The sequence below is a fragment of the Canis lupus genome, chromosome 8, assembly GCF_011100685.1.
Source record: "Canis lupus familiaris isolate Mischka breed German Shepherd chromosome 8, alternate assembly UU_Cfam_GSD_1.0, whole genome shotgun sequence".
NCBI lineage: Eukaryota > Metazoa > Chordata > Mammalia > Carnivora > Canidae > Canis > Canis lupus.
In genome coordinates this window covers 53,750,803-53,774,901 of record NC_049229.1, presented here as the reverse complement: position 1 = coordinate 53,774,901, position 24,099 = coordinate 53,750,803, and the positions used below count along the sequence as shown (strand labels likewise).

General features: G+C 37.3%; 1 protein-coding gene across 1 annotated transcript in view; it reads right to left on the bottom strand.

Moving 5' to 3' along the window:
* TSHR (thyroid stimulating hormone receptor) overlaps nt 1-24,099 on the bottom strand; it is a 155,914-nt gene that overhangs the window by 15,864 nt on the left and 115,951 nt on the right. Inside the window, 1 exon segment of the mRNA NM_001003285.1 lies at nt 14,025-14,102. Within this exon segment, the coding sequence (NP_001003285.1) occupies nt 14,025-14,102 (78 nt within the window).

The following is a 24,099-nucleotide window of genomic DNA, read 5'->3' as shown; positions in this document are numbered from 1 at the left end:
CGTTGATTGGATGAAATAAAGTAATTTATATAAAAATGTTTAGCATAAGAGCCTAGTAGGCACTCACTAAAATGTAGATTATTTACACTTAACAGTTGCAAAGAAAAAGTGCTCCTACCTATTTTTTGTTCTTCAGATTCATCACTGTTGAGGAATCTTGGCTAAATAGCAGTGATTAGTTCATAAAACTGTTCAGAACTTACATGATTTAGAATATTTTGTAAGCATTTTTTCCCTAGAACTCAGACTCAGCAAATATTCTTTTATGTTCTATCAATTTTGATCAAGGTGAAAAGCCCTTACTTAAAGAATTAACTTTTGCAAATTATGTTACAAGAAATGGTTAACGGATTCGTGAATTATTCTTTCTTAGAGATGAAAACTCATTCTGGTTTACTTTTCAGCTTGGCATAGATATGAAAACATTTATTCAGACTAAATCCTCTGGTGTAAAATGCATGATCATTTGAGGCCATTGCTCTAGGAGAGTGACTTTCAGTGCTTTGGGGAACTTCTCTTTTAGCTAAAGTAAAAAACTCACTCTTGAGGATCATCCTAGTTACACTTTTAGTCAGTTGAAGAAATACAAACATTTGTATGATGTTGAGGACCTTTGCAATAACGCTACCATCTCTCTCCTACCAAGAGTCAGTTTGGGACTGCTCTGCAAATGATTTCTCAATTGTTATAAAAAGTAACCCTACCATTATAGATTTGCTGTGACTTAAGTATTAGCCTGTTTTTTTCCTATCAGTGGCTCTGGTAGTAAGAGATGCTACTGGTCAGTAAATTTGGATTTTTTGTGCTCTCCAACTATCCTGAGTTGTTGACACACTCTTTCAGTCTGCAGATTCCTAGCACTGAAGTAGACTATCCTCTTGTGATCGGCAAGAAGCCAGCATGCACACAATTCTGGAAAAGTTGCTCTCTACTCTTTCTCTTCAAATCCTTCTGTGACCTTCCTCACAGCTCTCAAGGACCCCACAAAATGGTCACAAGCCACTTCCTAAGCTGTGGAGACACAGGTGTGTGTCTTAGGAGGGAGGGATGACCTGCTTCGGTTGCTTCCCCAGCAACCAGTTGGCTGCCTTGGCATGGGTCTGGTTTGACGCCCAAGCCAGGAACTCTAAGAGTATGTGTATCTTTGCAAGTCATTTCTCACTCTGTGAGCAGAGCAGCCTAGCAGACAAACCTCCTCTGGTTCTCTACCTTAGGAGGCTCCCTTCCCCTCCAAGAGAGCTGCTCTGAAGGCTCTGCTTGGCAAGCCCAGAACGGAAGATAAAGCATGCCAGGTTGATTAGGTCTTTGGGTTCAATCTCAATCTCGCTGCTCTCTGAAGAGGTCCAGTGCCTGCCAAATAGTAGATGCAGATGAGCAGTCATGGCACAGTGGCTGAGACATGGGTATCCAGGACTAAAATAGGGCCAAGGGTGGGCAAAGGTGAAGTAAAAAAAGCATAGAGGTGAGTTGAAGAGGCAACAAACTGTGATGGGTTATATAACTGTTACTAATATTTCCATGGTAATTCTTCAGTGAGCCATCCTTAAACTTCTGAGTCAGGTCATGTTTTCCACAATATGATTTCAACACAACACACTTCTCCAATGCTATCCTTTGGCCCAAATTATGTTTTGTTGTTGTTGTTGTTACTATTCTTTGAACACATCCTGTGTTTTTCTGTAGCCTCGCCCTTGTTCTTTCTCTCAAAACACCCTCTCTGTCTGTTGCAATTCTATCCCTCATCTGAAGCCCATCTCGAATGCCACCATTTTAATGAGACCTTTGCTGGTCACCCAGCTAGAAATGGTATCTTGATTCTCTAAATATCACTCATGGATCTTTTTACATTAAACTTATAGTTACTTACATTTCTCCTAAATTTGACTGTAACTTCTTTAAAAACAGAAGTTGTGTCTTATCCTTATAACATTCAATAGGTGCTCAGTTCAGTAGGTGCTCAGTAAAATGTCTGCAGAATAAGTGAGTAAATGAACACTTTGTACGAGTTTGCTTAAGATTAGCTATTTCTCCTTAGAAAAGGATACACTATGGATTGTAAAGGCCTGGGGGTTAGGACTAAAGTTGATTTCATTTAGGCTTAAGATTCATATGGAATCACAACTCAAAAATAAAAAGACTAACAGCCCAATTAAATAATTGAACAGACACTTGACAAAAGAAAATATACAAATGGTTATTAGGTACATGAAAAGATTCTCAACATCATTAACAATCAGGGAAAGACAGAGTAAGACACAAAGAGATACCACTTTATAGCAACTAGAATGGCTGAATCAAGAAGATTGATAATCCAGTGGGTGAGTGTGAAACTGCTAAACCTCTCTGGTTTGAATAGAAAATGTGATTTAGGGGGCAATATTTCCTATGAAGTTAAATGTACATCTATCCTGTAACCTAACAACTCTACTCCTAGAGTTTTACACTAGAAAAATAAATAGATCTGTGGTTGTCTGTGGAAGCTGGGGCATGAGGGAACTTTCTGAGTGATGAAAATGTTCTAAGCCTGGAGTAGGATAGAGAAACAGAATTTTGCCCAAACTAATCAAACCATACACTGCATGATATTTATTGTATATAAATTATACCTCAGTAAAAAAATAATTTTGTCTAGCATCAACTTAGAAAATCATGTATTCAGCACACCTGTGGACCTCAGACATGCCAAAAAGAACTCTACCACAATTTTTCAGCCATCTAATTGTATGATTTTATGAAGATCATTGAGTAAAAGAACACAAAAAGCTTATTCTTCTGTAAACCAAGATGGCAGTGCCATGACCTTTAGATTTTAAATGATTAATTTGATCAGCTAATGGCAACAAAAGCTTATTTTTGTTGAGACATGTTCTACAAACTCAAGGATATTGTCACAGAGATGTCTTCTTCTTAGGAGATAATTGTAATAGTAAGTGGGACTATTATAGTCATTTTCAACAGTAAGTTAAGTGCTTATTATTGTGGGTTACATAATTTAGACCTTAGAGAACTCTGGTTATTATGGAAGGCATTGCATTTCAGTGTGCTCTTTCCTTTGGGATTATAAACATCAAGAGCTTTTCTTTCAAAATAAGATTAAAAGAAAACAAGATAATCAAAAATAGAAAGCATAAAAATGGAAAATGAGATTGCATATCTTGATTGAAAAAAATCAATAAGTAAAAAATGTTATTAAACTCCTGAGCTAAATTTAAAAGGCTTTAAAATGATAGCAATGATTGGAGAATAGTTCTCACTTTAGATGTTGTACTTGTTTTGAATTAGATTCTTTTTTTTGAGAAGTGACCTTGAAAAAAAGATGATAAACTGAGTGCAAGTTTGACTGTTTGTGTTGACTATTAGAAATGACTGTGCTCTTTCTCAAGTATCTTAATGAGGCAGAAATATGTATATCATCCATTTCTCTTCTCTTTAGTTGGAGTTTCAGGTTTTCTACGTCTGGCTTCTATACCAAATTACAGCCAAATCATAGCTATTTGTTATGCAGTTACAACTGATTCAATATTTATTGAGTAAATATTGCTGTCTTGTCTTTTGAAGTGGAGGAATTAAAATCTAGCTAATGGGAAGAAGATCTGTGGGAAATACAGTAACAAAGATTTTAACAAAAGTTCAAGAGAAGAATCAAGGTGATGTCACAAAGCCATGCATGGTTACATGTATTTTAAGACATGTATTTTAAGACAACTGTGCCTGAAATTTGAAGAGTGAGATAGAATTATTTGTTCACATTTTCCTGCTACTGGCTTTGCAAATGCTGCCATCTCCATTGTCTCCCTTCCTGTGCTTTGTAGTTTTCTTTTTAAATTAAATTTTAATTTTCATTGAAATAATGCAAGCTACATGGATTTAAAAAGCAAACTACATTGGGAGCTTGGTAATATAAACAGGAGTCCCCTGAGTAATTCCTCCCCACAGTCTTGTTTTCTGTTGCCCTAGAAACAATTACTTTTAACTTTTAATAGATATTTCTTTCCATAATTGTAAATATTTCTTGATTTATTGGTTTTTGGTTCACCTATTGACTTCCTTCTATGGAAGATGAGGATTTAGTTCTCTTCCATTACCCTGTATACATATTCTCCTGACACACTCTCTCATCTCCCCCAAATAGTTTAGGACATATTTGGTTAAACCTATATTTAGTATTTTGCTTATTACAACTCTGCATATCTTGATTTCATTTTCTTTCTTATGTAGCTTTCTTTCTTTATGTAATCTCTCTCTGTGTGTTTTATTTACCTTCCTTGGTTTGAGTGGACCTCTTGCTAAACCTTGCATATGCTCTAAAGTTCTCTAAAACATCTACCAAAACAGTTTAATACAGTCAATCCTGTCAGATAACATAGCAATCTATTTTATTTCTGAAACTTTCCCCAAGAGCTCTCCTTCTGCTCTAGAATAGTCATCTTAGTCTTAAGATTCCCAGGATCTCTGGTCATCCTGGGAATTCCATTTGTTTCTTTCCTGTGTTGATCACTGTTTCTGAATACCTCAGATTTCTCTTTCTTTTCTTTCCAAAAAACGGTGAATTGGAAATCAAGGTTTTGAGACTTTTCTTATCTGAAAATGTCTTTATTTTACCTTTATCCTTGATAGTTTGGAAATCACTTTCCCTCAGAATTTGAGGGATGTACTCTATCACTTTCTAGCTTTCAGTGTTCCTGCTAAGAAGACTGATGGCATTCTAATTCTCCAGTCTTTACAGGTAACATGGTTTTTCTCTTTAGGAGCTACTAAGATATTCTCTTTATCACAGCAGTTTCATATCTTATGATGTACTTCCATGAGCTCTTTTTCATTCATGAGAATTCTTTATGGGTCTTTTTATTCTGAAAACTCATTCATTCATTTATGGGAAAATATCTCCCACAATTTCCTTTTTTTTTAATTTTTTTTTTATTTCCCCCTCCTAAAACTTTTGTTAATTGGGGTTGGACTATGTAGTTTGAACTTACAATTTTCTTATCTTTTCTCTCCTCTATTCCATATCTTATTTTTTGTATGTTCTCTTTTCTGGGAGACGTTTTCCACTCTATTTTTGAAAACTGTTTAATTTTGTGTATGTGTTAGCTGCCATATTTTTTTTCCCCACTATAAACAAAATCAATTGACAAAAAACCAAAATGGGAAAGGGTAGTTATGAATGATACCATATATAACGATGTAATAACTATGGTCTGTAATAACTATAAAAATTGTAGGGCAAGGAAGCATAAAACCTTATTAGGAAAAATGCAGAAAAAATAAGAAAATAAATACTTAAACAGACAAAGAGATAGCAGGATGTCCCCCACCTCACTCATAACTAGAGGAATACAAAGTAAAACTACATGGAGATATCATTTCTTCTCTAATACCAACAAGAATGTTTGACATTAAAGTGTACACAGGGGCAGCCTGGGTGGCTCAGTGGTTTGGCGCCTGCCTTCAACCCAGGGCCTGATCCCGGAGACCGGGGATCAAGTCCCACGTCAGGCTCCCTGCATGGAGCCTGCTTCTCCCTCTGCCTGTGTCTCTGCCTCTCTCTCTCTTTCTGTGTCTCTCATGAATAAATAAATAAAATCTTAAAAAAAATAAAGTGAACACAGTATATTTTGGCAAGGCTGTGAAGAAACAGGCATTCTAATAATGGGTTGGTGGAACTCAGACTGGTAAAACCCTTTGGTGGAATGGGCTGCCAAAATATACTAAAGTTATATATACATTTACCTTGGCTACCATATTTTTCATTTCCAAGAACTCTTTCTTTTCTCCCCAGGCTTATTGAGATATAATTGACATATAGCACTATGTAAGTTTAAAGTACACAATGTGATGATTTGCTAAACATACATTAAGATTAGTTAACACATCCAGTAACTCACATAGTCAACACTTCTTTTTGTATGTAGTGTGGTGAGAACTTTTAAAATCTCTTAGCAACTTTTAAATATACAGTATGGTATTATTCAGGTACAGTCATCGTGCTGTACATTAGATCCCCAAAATTTATTCAACTTCTAATTGGAAATTGTATACCCTTTAACCAACATTTCCCTATCCCCCACCATCACTGCCCTCTGCCCCTGGCCAGTCTATTCTCTGTTTCTATGATTTTGGCTTTTATAAATTCCACATGTAAGTGAGATCCTGTAGTATTTGTTGTTCCCTGTCTGACTTATTTCACTTAACATAATGGCTTTAAGGTTCATCCATGTTGTTGCAAATGGTAGGATTTCTCACAACTGAGTAATACTCCACTATATAATATATATATTCCACTACACACACACCATGTTTTATCTATCCATTCATTGGTGAACACTTAGTTTGTTTCCATGTTTTCATTATTGTAATAATGGTGCAGTGAACATGGCATTGCAGATATCTCTTTGATGTAGTAATTTTATTTCCTTTGGATATACAGCCAAGTAGGATTGCTGGATCATATGATAATTCTAATTTTAGTTTTTCTGAGGAACTTCTGTACTGTTCTTCATACTGCCTGTACCAGTTTACATTCCTACCAAGAGCACACAAGTGTTCCTTTTTCTTCATAGCCTTGTCAAAACTTGTTTTCTCTTTTCTTTTGTAATAGCCATTCTAATATGTGTGGGATGAAATCTCATGGTTTTTATTTGCATTTTTCTGACAGTGACCTTGAACACCTTCTCCTGTACATATTGGCCATTTGTATGTCCCTAGACTTTATTCAATTTGTAACTGGAAATTGCCTCTTACTTGTAGCTTTGGATATATCCCTGTTTATGTTCTTTGCCCATTTTTTGGTATGTTTTTTATTGGAATTCGATTTGCCAACATATAACACCCAGTGCTCATCCTGTCAAGTGTCCCCCTCAGTGCCCTCACCCAGTCACCCCCTCCCCCCACCCACCTCCCCATCCACTACTCCTTGTTCGTTTCCCAGAGTTAGGAGTCTCTAGTGTGCTGTCACCCTCACTGATATTTTCACTCATTTTCTCTCCTTTCCCCTTTAATCCCTTTCACTATTTTGTATATTCCTTGTATGAGTCAAACCATATAATGATTGTCCTTCTCCAATTGACTGACTTCACTCGGCATAATACCTTCCAGTTCCATCCACGTTGAAGCAAATGGTGGGTATTTGTCGTTTCTAATGGCTGAGTAATATTCCATTGTATACATAAACCACATCTTCTTTATCCATTCATCTTTCGATGGACACCGAGGCTCCTTCCACAGTTTGGCTATTGTGGACATTGCTGCTATAAACATCGGGGTGCAGGTGTCCCGGCGTTTCACAGCATCTGTATCTTCGGGGTAAATCCCCAGCAGTGCAATTGCTGGGTCATAGGGTAGCTCTATTTTTAACTTTTTGAGGAACCTCCACACAGTTTTCCAGAGTGGCTGCACCAGTTCACATTCCCACCAACAGTGCAAGAGGGTTCCCCTTTCTCCACATCCTTTCCAACATTTGTGGTTTCCTGTCTTGTTAATTTCCCCCATTCTCACTGGTGTGAGGTGGTATCTCATTGTGGTTTTGATTTGTATTTCCCTGATGGTGAGTGATGCAGAACATTTTCTCATGTGCATGTTGGCCATGTGTATGTCTTCTTTGGTGAAATTTCTGTTCATGTCTTTTGCCCATTTCATGATTGGATTGTTTGTTTCTTTGCTGTTGAGTTTAATAAGTTCTTTATAGATCTTGGATACTAGCCCTTTATCTGATATGTCATTTGCAAATATCTTCTCTCATTCTGTAGGTTGTCTTTTAGTTTTGTTGACTGTTTCTTTTGCTGTGCAGAAGCTTTTTGTCTTGATGAAGTCCCAAATATTCATTTTTGCTTTTGTTTCCCTTGCCTTCATGGAAGCATCTTGCAAGAAGTTGCTGCGGCCAAGTTAAAAAAGGGTGTTGCCTGTGTTCTCCTCCAGGATTTTGATGGATTCTTGTCTCTCATTTAGATATTTCATCAATTTTGAGTTTATCTCTGTGTATGGTGTAAGAGAATGGTCTAGTTTCATTCTTCTATATGTGGCTGTCCAATTTTCCCAGCACCATCTATTGAAGAGACTGTCTTTCTTCCAATGGATAGTCTTTCCTCCTTTATCGAATATTAGTTGACCATAAAGTTCAGGGTCCACTTCTAGGTTCTCTATTCTGTTCCATTGATCTATGTGCCTGTTTTTGTGCCAGTATCACACTGTCTTGATGACCACAGCTTTGTAGTACAACCTGAAATCCGGCATTGTGATGCCCCCAGATATGGTTTTCTTTTTTCAATATTCTCCTGGCTATTCGGGGTCTTTTCTGATTCCACACAAATCTTAAGATGATTTGTTCCAACTCTCTGAAGAAAGTCCATGGTATTTTGATAGGGATTGCATTAAACGTGTAAATTGCCCTGGGTAGCATTGACATTTTCACAATATTAATTCTTCCAATCCATGAGCATGGAATATTTTTCCATCTCTTTGTGTCTTCCTCAATTTCTTTCAGAAGTGTTCTGTAGTTTTGAGGGTTTAGATTCTTTACCTCTTTGGTTAGGTTTGTTCCTAGGTATCTTATGCTTTTGGGTGCAATTGTAATTGGGATTGATTCCTTAATTTCTCTTTCTTCAGTCTCATTGTTAGTGTATAGAAATGCCACTGACTTCTGGGCATTGATTTTGTATCCTGCCACACTGCCAAATTGCTGTATGAGTTCTAGCAATCTTGGGGTGGAGTCTTTTGGGTTTTCTATGTACAGTATCATGTCATCTGCGAAGAGGGAGAGTTTGACTTCTTATTTGCCAATTTGAATGCCTTTTATTTTTTTTTGCTGTCTGATTGCTGAGGCTAGGACTTCCAGTACTATGTTAAATAGCAGTGGTGAGAGTGGACATCCCTGTTGTGTTCCTGATCTTAGGGGTAAGGCTCCCAGTGTTCCCCCATTGAGAATGATATTTGCTGTGGGCTTTTCGTAGACAGCTTTTAAGATGCTAAGAAATGCTCCCTCTATCCCTACACTCTGAAGAGTTTTGTTTAGGAATGGATGCTGTATTTTGTCAAATGCTTTCTCTGCATCTATTGAGAGGATCATATGGTTCTTGTTTTTTTCTTGTTGATATGATCTATCATGTTGATTGCTTTACGAGAGTTGAACCAGTCTTGCATCCCGGGGATAAATCCCACTTGGTCATGGTGAATAATCTTTTTAATGTACTGTTGGATCCTATTGGCTAGTATCTTGTTGAGAATTTTTGCCTCTGTGTTCATCAGGGATATTGGTCTATAATTCTCCTTTTTGGTGGGGCCTTTGTCTGGTTTTAGAATTAAAACTGGCCTCAAAACGAGTTTGGAAGTATTCCGTCCCTTTCTATCTTTCAGAACAGCTTTAGTAGAATAGGTATTGTTTCTTCTTTAAATGTTTGATAGAATTACCCTGGAAAGCCATCTGGCCCTGGACTTTTGTGTCTTGTGAGCTTTTTGATGACTGCTTCAATTTCCTTCTGGTTATCAGCCTGTTCAGGTTTTCTGTTTATTTCTGTTCCAGTTTTGATAGTTTGTGGTTTTCCAGAAATGCATCTATTTCTTCTAGATTGCCTCTTTGCCCATTTTTTTAATTAGAATATTTGTTGTTGTTGTTTTTATTATTGAGCTGTAGGAGTTCCTTATTTATCTTTGTTCTGAGTCTATTATCAGATATATCTGAGTCTATTATCAGATATATTATCAGATCATATATATATATATACACAACACAAATCCTGAGTCTATTATCAGATATATCAGATTTGCAAATATTTTCCTATTCTGTAGGTTGCCTCTTCATTTTTCTGAATGTCTCCTTTGCTGTGCAGAAGTTTTTTGGTTTAATGTAGTCCCACTAGATTATTTTTGCTCTTGTTGCTTTGTGCTTTTGGTGTCATATCTAAAAAATTCATAGCTAAGACCTATGTCAAGAAAGTTTTCCTGTTGTTTTATTCTAGGAGTCAAAAGCTTTTTCTTGTTTTCAGAATATTACTATATAAGTAGTTAAGTTATGGATGAAAAGCTATCTCTCTGAGGATATTTGTTATAATTTTATTAAAGTTTTCTTTTTTTTAATTTATTTATTTATTCATGAGAGACAGAGAGAGAGAGAGAGATTGAGGCAGAAGGAGAAGCAGGCTCCATGCAGGGAGCCCGATGTGGGACTCAATCCCGGGTCTCCAGGATCACACCCTGGACTGCAGGCGGCGCTAAACTGCTGCACCACCAGGGCTGCCCTTATTAAAGTTTTCTGTTTCTTGCTTTACCTCTATTCCTTTAAAGTTCCCTTCTCTGTTCTAGTCTCTGTTTTTCATGACAACAGCTTTCCCCTAAGATTTGGGGACCCTTGGATGCCTGTTCATGTTTGTGGAGGAGGCTTATGGAAAGCTCTATGTGTGTTGGTTTGTTGCCTGATGGGCTTTACTTCAGTATCTTTGGGGAAATATCAATGAGCATTTTTTGTAGGTTTTTTCTTTCGTTAGGATTGTCAGCCTCCCCAGAACTGTAATCTCCCGCCTGGAAGGCATTAACTTTGGTGACAATACTCTGTGAGTTGAGTGGATAAGAAACTTGTTGGTCTTATATTTTAGTATGTAAACTTTTACATAATCCTGTTTGCAGATAATAGTGTTTCATTTCTACCCTCAATGGTGCCTATTATCCTTCAACAGTGGTGATGTCACTTGAACAGAAAGTAAACTCTAATCTTCTTCTGGGGTCAATAAAGAGTAGTTGTTCACCTGTGCAGGTTGGGAGAGGAGACCTGGGGGAACAGGTGAACATTTTAAAGACTTCTGACTTCAGTGTCACCTATACCTCACCTGCAGAATAATTAAGACTTAACTGATGAAACAGTTCCTAGATTTTGTGATTTTGAATCAGCATAGTTAGCATGCAGTTCTCTCTTGGTTTTTCAAGACACTTACCACTTACTCATATGTCACCTCTTCCCCTCACTTTGTCATTGAAAATTTATGCTTTTTAATTTATGCTCTTTTTTTAATAAAGTATTCCCATTTTAATGTTGTCTAAGGAAGGATCAGTGAAAATTACTTTGGGGGGGAGGATTATCAGAAATCTCCCTTCTATTTATTGAGATTTACTCCATACTTACACCTCCCATTACCACCTACATCCCAAAGCATCTCAAATACATCTCTAGCCCTGATCTCTCCTATTGCTTTCACATCTGTAGGTATCACTGCTTGGATGTGTCACAGGTGCCTCATAATGTGATTTCTATTTAAAGGCTATAGCATTTACAGAAGTGTGATTCAAATATTTATTGTGTACCAGGCTAATTTTGCTAACATTTAGTAAGATAGCACTGTGTCTCAGCCATTGTAAGATGAAGTAGAACTGTAGAAATAAAACACAAATCCTGACCTGTAGAAGCTTCTGGAGAGATAGACAGAAACATGTTCCTGGTGCTTTGAGATACATACATACATACATAGAGGTACTGGAATATAGAAGAAAAAATGTATATCTTTACCTAGGGAGGAAGGGTTAAGAATAACTTCAGAAAGAAGGTGATTTTTACTCGAATGTCAAAGTGGTAATAAGTGTTCATCAGATGGATAAGGTTGTGGTAGGATTTTCCAAGCAGTATGAAAAACAAGAAAACAAGAACTTAACGTTGCCATGTACGGAGCATTAGGGGAGCTAATATGCCTGGATCGTTGGTCTGGGGTGTATAGTGGTAGGAGAGACAAAGCTGAAGATTATAACAGAGCCTTGCATGCCACACCAAGGTCTTTACCCTGAGGGGTATAGGAGACCAGCATTACATGTTAAAATCCTACTTGCATTTTAACACACAGAGGTTTGGGGAGGATGGAATTGAGAGGGACCACTATAGAAGGCAAAGGGAAATTTGGAGGCTCTTGTCATCTAGACTAGTGCTATCAAAGGATGGTGCCCATTGGCTAACTTATTTTTATGAGTCCTTGACAAACATAAGAAGCTTATGGTATAATGCAAGCACACTGTTCAGTGGGGCAACTGTGCTCTCATGGGAAGATTTTCTCCATAAAGGAAGCTGTATTTTGATTCCTGAGCCAGCCATTCATCTTGTAGAAGACCCCCAATTTGAGTGTATGTGGTCTTTATTATTGGTCTTTAAATTCTTCCAATGTCACATATTCACAAGCAAAAAATGTTTGAGTACATGCCTTTAACATATACACATTTATGAGCTTTACATACATATTACTGTAATATACATAATACAGATTATAAAAAACTCTAAACATAAATTTAAAAAGGATAAGATGAAAATAAATAAGTAACATTTTCTTAAAATTTCACTAAAGTGAAAGCAGTGTAATTAAATATACTTCACTAATTTCAAAAATTGCTGTTTAACCCTTTCTGATGTAGGTATTCCAAAGGTCTGCTTCTGGTTCAGTTTATTTTGGTTTTGGTTTAAAGGGCTGTCAATGAAAAAGTTACTTCACAAAGATAGATGGTTCCACATGGAATAAGGCCAGCTTGGCAGTACTTACGAAGTTAAGATTCTCATCTCTCAATCCAATTCAGGAATTAAACACATGTTTTTATTGAAATTCATATTCTCAGATGTCAATCAGTTGTCTTTGCACACTAACCTAAAGGTGTTTCATTTTCATATTTTATACAAATGGATTTTAAATACACTGTAATTATTAATTTGAAATATATTTCAACAGGGTAAAATTCAATTTCTGGCTTTAAAAAAACATAATTTTCATAAGTGGCATTCACCATTCTCATCAGGAAAATCACATAACATGGAAATGTTTTTAAATACTTGTTTCTAAAGGCCCTTTCCAAAGCACAAATTTCTTCAGAAAAACAATATTCATTAGTGAAATATCACCTTTATCTTGAAGGGGCAGTTAAAGTTGTCTTTTAAAAGTATCTTCTGTGTTTAAAAAAAACACAGAAAAGGTCAACACATTTTTTTTCACTTGTGTTTTTATAGAAAGAAAAACATTCTAAGTACTTTGCCATGAGTTAACAAAGAACCCCCATGTGGTACAGTAGATTTTTCAGGGTCACTTTGCTTTCTCAGATGGAACCTATCTGTTGAGAAAATAAGGTTACGAATTCACTTAACTAGGTGTATTTAATCTGAAAGGGAAGCACAATTGTTAAAAGTGAGAGTATAGATGTTAAGTCTTTGAACTGTGGATCACCCATTATTCCCTGGGGATGCATCCATTCCCTACCTGACACCTGAGGGACCGTAGTCATTTGTGGATAAAATAGTAGCAAAACTTGATTTGCTCTCATTTTTAAAAACTTAAGTATAAATAGAACTTCTAATATTTCTTCTTGCCTCTAATGGATTAGCTTGTATCTCTCCTGGGGTGCTATGTTCTTCTTTGGCAAGGACTTGACCAGATGCTCAATGGTGAGATTCTGAACAAAGGCAAAACCAGAGAAGAGGAGAGATGGTACTGATAAACATACTTCAGGGAGACAAAAATTGTCAGAACTTGATCACCTATTAGATATGGCGATAGGAATCGAAGAAATGCACAAATAGATATTTTTTCTGCTGTTTTAAAAATAAGTATGTCCCATCTTTTCCAGTGATTGTAAATTTTACCAGAAACGAACCAAACTATACTCTTCCTTCTTCATGCCACGCATTGTGCAGAGCACATTCACACACATCTCTGCATAGAGTGCCTTCTACCTATTTGTAGATCTATATCTCAGAATTTTTGCAAGTAGCAGCAGCTCAAAGCTGTCTGTTTTTTTTCCACAAGAGGGCCTCTATGAATGTCCACACCAAGGTGACTTCCTGATGAGGCATCAGGATGGCATGGTGGAGTGTAAGGCCTTCTGAGTCTCAAAGAACAAGGACTTTCTTCCAAGCAGTAGCCTAAACCGCTGGGCAGGAGAGTACTGGTGAAAGTCTTTAGCCAAGATATCAACATTCCCTACCCATAAGCATCATCTACTCCTCTTAGTGACCCCTTCATTCCAAATAAAATAAAATAAAATAAGGACTGACATAGTCTTTTGTATGCCTTACTCACAGCAAGGTTGGTCCACTGTACACTCCTCCAAATGCATCTTTGTCGATAGCTGACAGGTATTTATTCTTGTTCAGGTAACTAGAGAGAGAGAAAAAAATGAATAAGGTGAGGTTAAGCAAATTAATATAAATACCAAAATGAAATGTGAGCACAGTCTCCCTAGCTATTGTTTTTTTTTTTTTTGTTGTTGTTGTTTTGTTTTGTTTTTGTTTCTTTTTTTTTTTTTTAAAGATTGATTGATTTGAGAGAGAGAGCAAGAGAGAGAGCACACGCACAAGCAGGGGCAGGGGCGGAGGGGAGAGGAGGGAGAGTATTCAGCTTGATTCTCTCCAGCAGACTCTCTGTTGAGCTTGGAGTCTGATGCAGGCCTCCATCCTATGACCATGAGATCGTGACCTGAGCCAAAATCAAGAGTCAGATGCTTAACTGACTGAGCCACCAGGTGCTCCTATTAACTGGTTTTTAAGAATTTGGAAAACACCTACCTTCTTCTGGCTTAAGCACTCAAAACATCCTAGGTTTTAGTTGTACAAAGTTTACACATATTATGGCAGATGTCTTTGGAAGTGAGCACATTTATGATATAGTTTGCATATCTAGATTTTATAAAAGTTGCCTAATTCCCTATTTGTAGGCATACCTCAAAGATACTGCAGGTTTGGTTCCAGACCGCCATAAGAATGGATTTTTTGGTTTCCCAGTGCATATAAAAGTTATGTTTACACTATATTACTGTCTTATAAGTGTACAATAGCATTATGTTTAAAAAACTAATATACGTACTTTAATTTTAAAAAAATGCTAACCATCATCTGAACTTATAGGAAGTCACAATCTCTTTGCTGGTGGAGGATCTTGCCTCAGTGTTGATGGCTGCTGACCGATCAGAGTGGTGGCTGCTGAAGGTCAGGTCAGGGTGAATGTGGCAATTTCTTAAAATAAGACAGCTGTGAAATTTGCTGCATTGATTGACTTTTCTTTTCAAGAATGATTTCTCTGTAACATGTGATGCTGTTTGATAGCATTTTACCTATAGAACTTTCAAAGATGAGGTCAGTCCTCTCAAAACCTGCTTCTGGTTTATCAGCCAAATTTATGTTATATTCTAAATTCTTTGTTGTCATTTCAACAATCTTCACAGCATCTTCTCCAGGTATAGATTCCATCGAAAGAAACTACTCCTCATCCATAAGAAGCCACTCCTCATCCATTCAAGTTTTACCATGAGATTGCAGCAATTTAAACAAAATAATAATGAAAAAGTTTGAAATATTGTGAGAACTACCAAAATGTGACACAGAGACATGAAGTGAGCAAATGTTGTTGGAAAAATGGCACCAGTAGAGTTGCTTGATGCAGGGTTGCCACAAACCTTCAATTTCTTAAGTGCAATATTTGTAATAAAGACTGTCAGAGATTCAGATTTTTTCTTTGGGACAGGGTTGCCAGATTTAGCAAATAAAAATACAAGATGCCCAGAAAAACAATGAATAATTTTTAGCATAAGTATTCCCCATTGTAAGTTTTGAAACATTTTTGTACTAAAGAGTTGTTTATCTGAAATTCAAATTTAATTGGATGGCCTGTATTTACTCTGACCATCCTATTTTAGAGGGAGAGCAGGTTATACAGATAAGATTACAGAGAATGAATGTGTAAATGAGTGAATAAAAAAGTTAATGCACATCTCTTCCAAAATAGTGAGGTGGGTTACACATGTGATTGCTTTAAGGAAAAAGTAATAGAGAGTGAGAGAAGAGAAGACTCAGGATATGATATGATGGCCCATTGACTTTCTTGATGGCAATGACAAGGCAGCTGATTTACAAATCCCATAGGGTATGGCCCAGACATGGCTTTTTCAGGCAGTGGCTGGACACTAAGCTTTCTAGGACATTGTTAAGTTTTAAATGGAGGGGTTTCATTAATCTCATATATATACAAAAACCCAATTAATGCTACAGGAGCTCATCCGTGCCTTGGGGTTGAATGGCTATCGTGTAAGGCTGTTAATCACATGCTTCCTTGGTCACTGTTTGTCCCTCAACTCACAATGTCCATGGAATTCCTTTGGTCAGTGATAGCTAGAGTGGGCAAGAGCCACCTTGGAGAAACAACAGGAGAGAAGATCTTGAACAGCATGATTTTGTAAAAAGGCAACTAAGCTAAGCATAAGTGTGGCACTGGCTTGCATCTCTTTTTGTATTCTTTGGACCATGCAACTTGCAGATCACATTCTGTTCCCGGACTGCTGAAAATCAAGTGAAGATCAGTGAGCTCATCTCAGTTTTTCCTCTTCATCTCAGACTGCTGCAAGAGAAAATCGGCTTACTCTAATCATTAAAAATTATTATAAAACTAAATAATTGCTTGTCCAATTCTGTAGTGTTTTCATCTGATATTCAATACGCCCCCAAGGATAAGGAGAATGGTTGATAAGCATTGTAGTTTACCAGAAACACTGCAGAAGATTTCAAACTGGGAAAGCCAGCCAGAGTCCAGAGGGGAGAAGGAGGATGGAGAGAGGGTGCAGCCAGCTTGAACGGAGATGAACTGGCTCTTGGGGGAGATCCCAAGCTGTGTTCTCTAAAACCAGCAGGGTTGTTGGGCACTTTATCTTTTAGAGATAATTAGGTGTTCAAAAATGAAACTATCACGCCATGTTTAGCAGTTTGGAGGACTTCCTTATTATCATAGATTGTGATAATTCCATGAAGCTTTTTACCTTGGATTCAGATTGCTGATGATACTTTCCATTTGAAGCTAAGAGAATGAGATGGGGCCATATAGCCATAAAACCCTTAATATCCAGGAAGAAAGTGCTTCGATCATCCCTATTTATCATATAGTGTTACCTGGAAATGTCAGTCTATTTAAACTGGTTTGTTCATCATGATCTAGGCTGATTGCCCTAGAATCTACATTCTATAAACTAGCTTGGGTAAATCAATCACAAATCTTGGTAGGGTCTCTGGGTAAGCTACACCAGACAATCGTTATTTTATAGGGTTGGGGTTCGTGATCATTTAAGAGAACTCAAGTCCTTTTGCAAGGACATGGTGAACATAAATGAAATTAATAGTCAGTATAAAGTCTTGGAGTCAGAGTTGAAAGGAGAAGCTTCTTGAAAGCCAGGATTTCTAAATACAAATACTGTGAAGGCTTATAGGAAAAGAACAAGCATTTCCTTTTAAAATAACATAGACACTGGTACATGTGCGTTCAATGCCTTTATACTGTTTGCGCTGTACATTTCACAGATGTACAGAAGAACAATGTGGTCTGAAAAATGAGGATGGTCAGAAATGAGTTGGGGAAGAATGTCATCTGATGAACTAAGTATGATGGATACAATATTATAGCCCACATGCTTCTTCATTGTACTCATTTTTGGCACATAGCAGCCATTCAATAAAAACCTGCTAGATGAAAAAAATGAAAGTCCAGTTGTTGGGTAACTGTTAGCTAGAGGCACCCTCTATATTATGTTTAGGTGAAGAAGTGACCTGTGTCAGAGGGAGGAGTATGACACGGTGGGTTGTAGTTGCTGCTGAGCTTTGCTCTCTCAGGAATTTTGCGATACATTTCAGCTCCAAGATGGAATTTCAGCCGGAATTTCCATAATCCCTTTTGGGTAAACCTGGGCTGGCACCTGTTTACATTGTGAGACTCAGGGGAACACTTCTGTAAGAAACAGTGTTCCCCCTCATAGTATTGATTATTTGGAAGAATTAAAGGGAACCTGTGCCCAGCCCTCTGCTCCATGGAAACCTTTTCGATTGCAGAAGTCAGGAGACCTGTAAACATTAACAGGTAGGAAAATGCTCAAGGTTTCAACAGAGGTAAAAGGAGGTAAAAGCCAGCTTTGGAGCATATCTGACAAGCTGTTCAAATACTCTACGAGAAGTAATAGCCTGCTTCATCCCTTAATCTTCTCTATCATCATCTTGTCCCAGTGCTTCAAGCTTTGGTGTTTTGCTTCTAATCAGCTAATGTGTGATGCTAATTAGCACACATAACTTTTGTTGACTTCTTGGTTCATAGTGATTAGTGTTTCCGTGTGTTCTTAGCAGATCAAATGGTATTTTTTTTCCTGCCCAAATGTTTACTGTCAGATAGTAGCTAGTTACTAGAGTTTGACAATAGAAAATACAATACAGGGAATCAGACATTCTGAGATAAGCAACATATCCCCATGCCAGATCGTGTGGAAAGAGGATGGAAAAGAGGTTCCAAGGAATGAATTTGTGACTTTGCTTATGACTGGGAGCAGTTCAACTTCTGCTGAGCAAGAAATGCTTGTATTTTTGTTAATTTCACATCTGAGTGATGACAGTGTGCTTGGTTCCACATGAAATCACAGGGCCATGTGCTTTTACACATCTGCCATAATGTTCATGAACTTGTGACTAATTACCCAACTGCTGCTGAGGCATCAGTGCTTATTCTCAGTGTGGAACTTGACCAAGTTGGCTGCAAGTTTACACTTTAGTTACATTTTAAAAAAAAGTCTAAATGAGGCTAAATTTGATAATTTTAGTAAATTGACATGAGGTGAATGATGGGGAATCATTACTCCAAAATCATTACTTTTGGAAGATGACACATTATTTGAATTAGAACCTAAAGATATTTGAACAAACTTTTGGAGAATTTACCAAGTTGCTCACATGCTATGTGTAATCTTTGAACACAAATAGGATCCTTATAGGATACTGATGTGCTCACGTTAGTTTAAGATCACAATTAGCATTGAGACCAGAGGCATCAGGCCTGTGTTAAAATCACAAAGTGACTACTACTTCATTATGACTGTGGAAACTTGACCATTGTTTTCTCCATCTGCTACTCAACCCTTATCTTCCTGTAGTCCCAAACCTCCTTAGCACCATCACCACTTTGATTTTACCTTGGATTTACGCAATACTTTTTACTGAAATGCTTAACTCTAAGAAAAAATAAGTTTCCATCAACCAGGAATCAAACTGAGGGCAGAATGAAAGAACATTGTTTTAGGACCGAGTTTCAAGTTTGAATTCAAAATACTAATTGGAAAAAAAGATCTTTGTTTTCTATTATGATTGAATCTGAACTTTCAAACCCTGAAATATTTTTTTTCCAGATACTTATCTTTAGCCCATACTTGCCTTTGATCTTTATCAGGAATTGGGAGAAATACACTACATATTTTATCATACAATGGTCATCCTCACTGAATACCCCCATCTAGACCAGAAGTCCACAAACTATGACCATCTGGTCAAATTCTGTCTCCCACCTGCTTTTGTAAATAAAGTTTTGTTGAAATACAGTCACAGTCATTTATTTACACATTGTCTGTGGCTGCTGCCACATTATAACGGCAGAGTTGAGTAGGCACGACAGAGATCTTATGGCCCACAAAGCCTAAAATATTCATCTTTCCAAAAATGTTTGCTGATCTCTGATATAGACTTCTAAAAATTCTAAAAATCAAGAAACAAATGATTCTCACTTAAATATTTCCTACATTAGTTAAATCCTTCTAAAACTTTAATATTCCACATCAAAATGTCAAGAAAGTATAGTGAAAATGGTGCAATGATTTCCTATCTTTAAAGGGATAGTTTCAGTAACTACGAAAGGCTGTAATTCAGGGAACCAGTGAATTAAAATCCACTGTCTCCAATAGAATAATTCTCCGCCATTAGCCAAGCCTCTCATGGGGCCCATGAGAAGGTCAGAGGAGAAAAATGGTGAGAAGGTAGAGTCTTCATACATAACCTCTTCATGGGTTTAATTTCAGAAGATCGCTGGAAGATCTGAAACACTACCGGCTCTTAGATTCTCCACAGGCTGCCTTGAACATAAACCTCATTAAACTTATCTGTCACCCAACAAGGTGGCATGTCAAAAGATTCTTTCTTGAGTAGCATATCCTGAAAAGTGTTCCGTGGCACACCAATCCAGAGAGATGCTCCTGCAACCAAGAGCTCCCTGGGAAGCTCTGCATATTGTATCCCCGTCTTGGACACTAGTAATTCAGATTGTCCTATTAAAAAGACCCAATAAGTCCACTTTTATACTTTGTTGAACTTTATAAGGCTATGGATAGCTTTCTAAAAATAACATACATTAATTTACCATGGAAAGAGAATTCAAGTAACATAATTTGGAAAATGCCATAAGACTTGGGGAGAATCAAAAATAGAAGTTATTAAAAATAAAGAAAAAATAAAATAGAAGTTATTGTTCTCTTGTTAGTGTTTCCATCTTTTCATTAGAAAGTGTCTCTAAACTCCTTTGACATTCTACAGCTGATTTTATGACCGGAGCCATAAAATAATATGTTGCTAGACTTACACTGAGAAACACAGAGCACAATAGTCTCCTGAATACAGAAGATTTACTTTAAAAATCTCTTGAAGTTTTTGTGGAGTCCTTTAAACATAACAAAAGGCCAATTTATGACTAAGCATGAGATGTTTTGAAGTAAAATAGTCAATGTACATAGCCTAACTTTAACCCCAGTTCTTTGAATTCAATAAAATTTTTACACCAGCCCTTTCATTAAGGTGTCTCCTACTCAGACCTCATTTGAAAGTTCGCTAAATTGGTGACCTTGCTGCATTGATAATGTCAGGTTCTTATTGATGAATGACACTGTTGCTTGGTGTGAGTCTTTCTGAAATTTCTACTGGTTATACCTTGAGTTTTGAGTGGACTCTTTTCTCTCAAGAGTGGACTCTTCTCAGCTATATGATATCTTAGCTTCTGTATTTCATGCCTGTAACAGACTGAGCTAAGAAGTGTTCTTAGTTTAGTGTTCTTGGCCCATTCTCTTGAGCTAAGTAACAAGAAGTAGTAGGCAGAGGAGTTGGATGTCCAAGCCTAGGTGGTGGCTGCTAAGTCAACAATGACGAATCCCAGCAGGGTTCAGTGAAGAGTCTCGGAACCGGGGAATCCGGGTCCTGGTTTTGGCTTGGCCACTAGCTAGTTCTATCAAATTAAAAACCCATGTTAAGGACAAGTTTAAAAAGCCATGTGTTCACTCTTGGCTTCATTCCCTTTGTGTGCAAAATGTGACTATTGTACAAGAAGAACGATAACATAATCCACAGCAGTGGTTCTTAACTTTCTGTTTTGTTCGTGTTTTGTTTTTATTAGTTTCAGAGGTAGAATTTAGTGATTCATCAGTTGCATATAACATCCAGTGCTCATTACGTCACGTACTCTCCTTACTGCTTATCACCCAGTTATCCCATCCCCCCACCTATCTCCCTTCCAGCAACTCTCAGTTTGTTTCCTAGAGTTCAACATCTCTGATGTTTGCCTTCCTCCCGATTTTTATCTTAGTTTTTTTTCCCTTCCCCTATGATCATCTGATTTGCTTCTTAAGTTCCACAGATTAGTGAAATCATACGGTATTTCTCTTTCTCTGACTGGCTTACCCTCCAGTTCCATCCAGATTATTGCAAATGTCAAGATTTCATTCTTTGTGATGGCTGAGTAATATTCCATTTTATATATCTGCCACATCTTCTTTATCCAATCATCTGTTGATGGACATCTAGACTCTTTCCATAGTTTGGCTATTGGAGACATTGCTGCTATAAACATGGGGGTGCAGGTGCCTCTTTGAATTACTATGTTTGTATCTTTGGATAAATAGGTGGTAGTGGAATTGCTGAGTCATAGGGGATGGTTGGTTCTTGACTTTTACTTTACATTGGCTGCACCTAGGGAGATTTTTTAAATCCTCATGCCTTGGCTACACCCAAACCAATCACACCAGAATGTTTGTTGGTAAAATCTGGACATCAGTGCTCTCAAATCTGCCAGGTAATTTCAATATTCAGCCAGTAGTAAGAACTATGCTATTTAGACCTTAAAGGCTGAATTTTGTACCCCATATTGCTGTTCTTTAAAAAATGATAACTGAGAGTGATTGAAGGTAAGACCTTCCAAAGACAGGAAGGATAAAGAGGCAAATAGCAGGATAAAGAGGCAAATAATTTAAAACCTAGCTCCTAATCATGGGCTTTAACATCTTTTGCTTGTGAATAATAAAACTTTTACTAATAAATGACCCTATATCCAAGGTTTGTTTCTGGTTCTTATCTGATCCAGCATTTTGGAAAGACAGTTGTGGTTCAGGAAAGAGTCTGCTGGACACATTGAATTCAGGAGCCTTATTATCAGATCTGGTCTCCCTGGTTGAAGGTTTCTTCACCCTCCCTACCCCTGCCCTTGCTAATGTGGTTCTCTGTTGCCTTAATGCTAACATCTTGATGCACCTGCTATCTAGAATGGTGTGATAGTTTTCTGAAATCTTTATACCATCAGTATCTGCCAATTGTATTTTAAGAAGTTCCAATTCTCCACTTTCTTCACAGAAGATCTGAACTTGGATGATTATTACCCTTAAGGCCATGGCTTTCTAGGGATAGTTGAATCAAAGAGGAAAATATTTGGTTAGATTCATGTAGTATTAAGGTTGAATGCTTAGTAATTTTTTAAAATGCAATAAATCTAGGGGAAATCATGCTTATATCTCCAACTAAGGAGGTCAGTATTATTGGATATTTAGTGTTTAGTCACTTTCAATCTCAAATACACATTTTGGATTTGGTTCATTTCTCCCTAGTGTACTTTGGCCCTAATATTGCTGCCCTCAAGATGACACCACTAGAATGAATGCTCAGTGTAGGCAGGGAGCACGTTGATCTTGTTCATCTTTGCATCACCAGTAAATAGCACAGTACCTGGCTCATTGTAGATGTTCAATAAAAATATTGAAAAATGGATGAAGGGTTATATGATATTTGTATGATAAAGTTAAGATGGAAGTAATGTCTTTCCAATACTATAAATAAAACTGATGTGTAAGTATTCATGTTATCACTCTATTGAGTCTTTTCAGACTTCCTCGGTAATTGTGCATTTTAAAAAATGACTAATAACCTGACTGAGATAATTTAGAGAAAGTATTCATAATAGCTATTTAATAAAGACTATTTATTTTTTTATAATATCTATTTAATAAAGATTTAATAATGAGGAAAACCAAAAGCCTGGCAAAAAGTGAGAATACACTTCAAACAAACTCAGAAAGCCATGCTGAGGTATAATGATTTCCAAACTTATTAGCATTTATTCTTTAAAAGTGGAATTTTATCAGAACCCAACACCTAACTCCCAAATCAGAACAAGACTGCTTTGGGGTGCTTGGGTGGCTCAGTCAGTTAAGGATCACCTTCAGCTCAGCTCAGGTCATGAGCTTGGTGGGGGGGATTCTGGGATTAAGCCCCCGCTTAGGGCTCCCTGCTCAGACAGGAGCTTGCTTCTCCCTCTTCCTCTATGTGCACTCTCCCTTTCTCTCAATCAACCAACCAATGAATCAATCTTAAAAAAAAAAAAAAAGAACAAGACCACTTCATTTACATGTATTTTGTTTGTTTGCACCCAAGGTCACTGCATATGATTGTGTAGGATATTCACTTCACCCAGCTTAAGTGTGGTCCATGGAGCATCATCATCATCATCACCTGGGAGCTTGTTAGAAATGCAAAATTCTGGGCCACTTAATATCTGTTTAATCAGATTCTGCATTTAAATAAGATCCCAGATGAATTATATGTTCAATAAAGTTTGAGAAGCAGTGTACAACACAATGGATCCAGGACAATAAGCCTTCAGATTTGTGATGACCACTTCCAGAATATAAAATAACTATGTATGAAATATTTAAAGGAGGAAAAAAGGTGGAGTCACAAAAGAGTAAGCAATAAGACTGTCAAAAATGAGCATGCAAATGTTTTGAAAAAGCAAATAGCAATTCTGGAACTGAAAAAAAACACTCAGTGATGTTTTATAAGATAAACACAAAAATCTGTGGTTTGTTGTTCTAGTTGACTCTTACCATGGTGTTTTTTCTTCTCCTATGTGTGAAGTTTGACTGTGATTTTGATGGGTATAGATCTTTAAGGGATCCCTGGGTGGCGCAGCGGTTTGGCGCCTGCCTTTGGCCCAGGGCGCGATCCTGGAGACCCGGGATCGAATCCCACATTGGGCTCCCCGTGCATGGAGCCTGCTT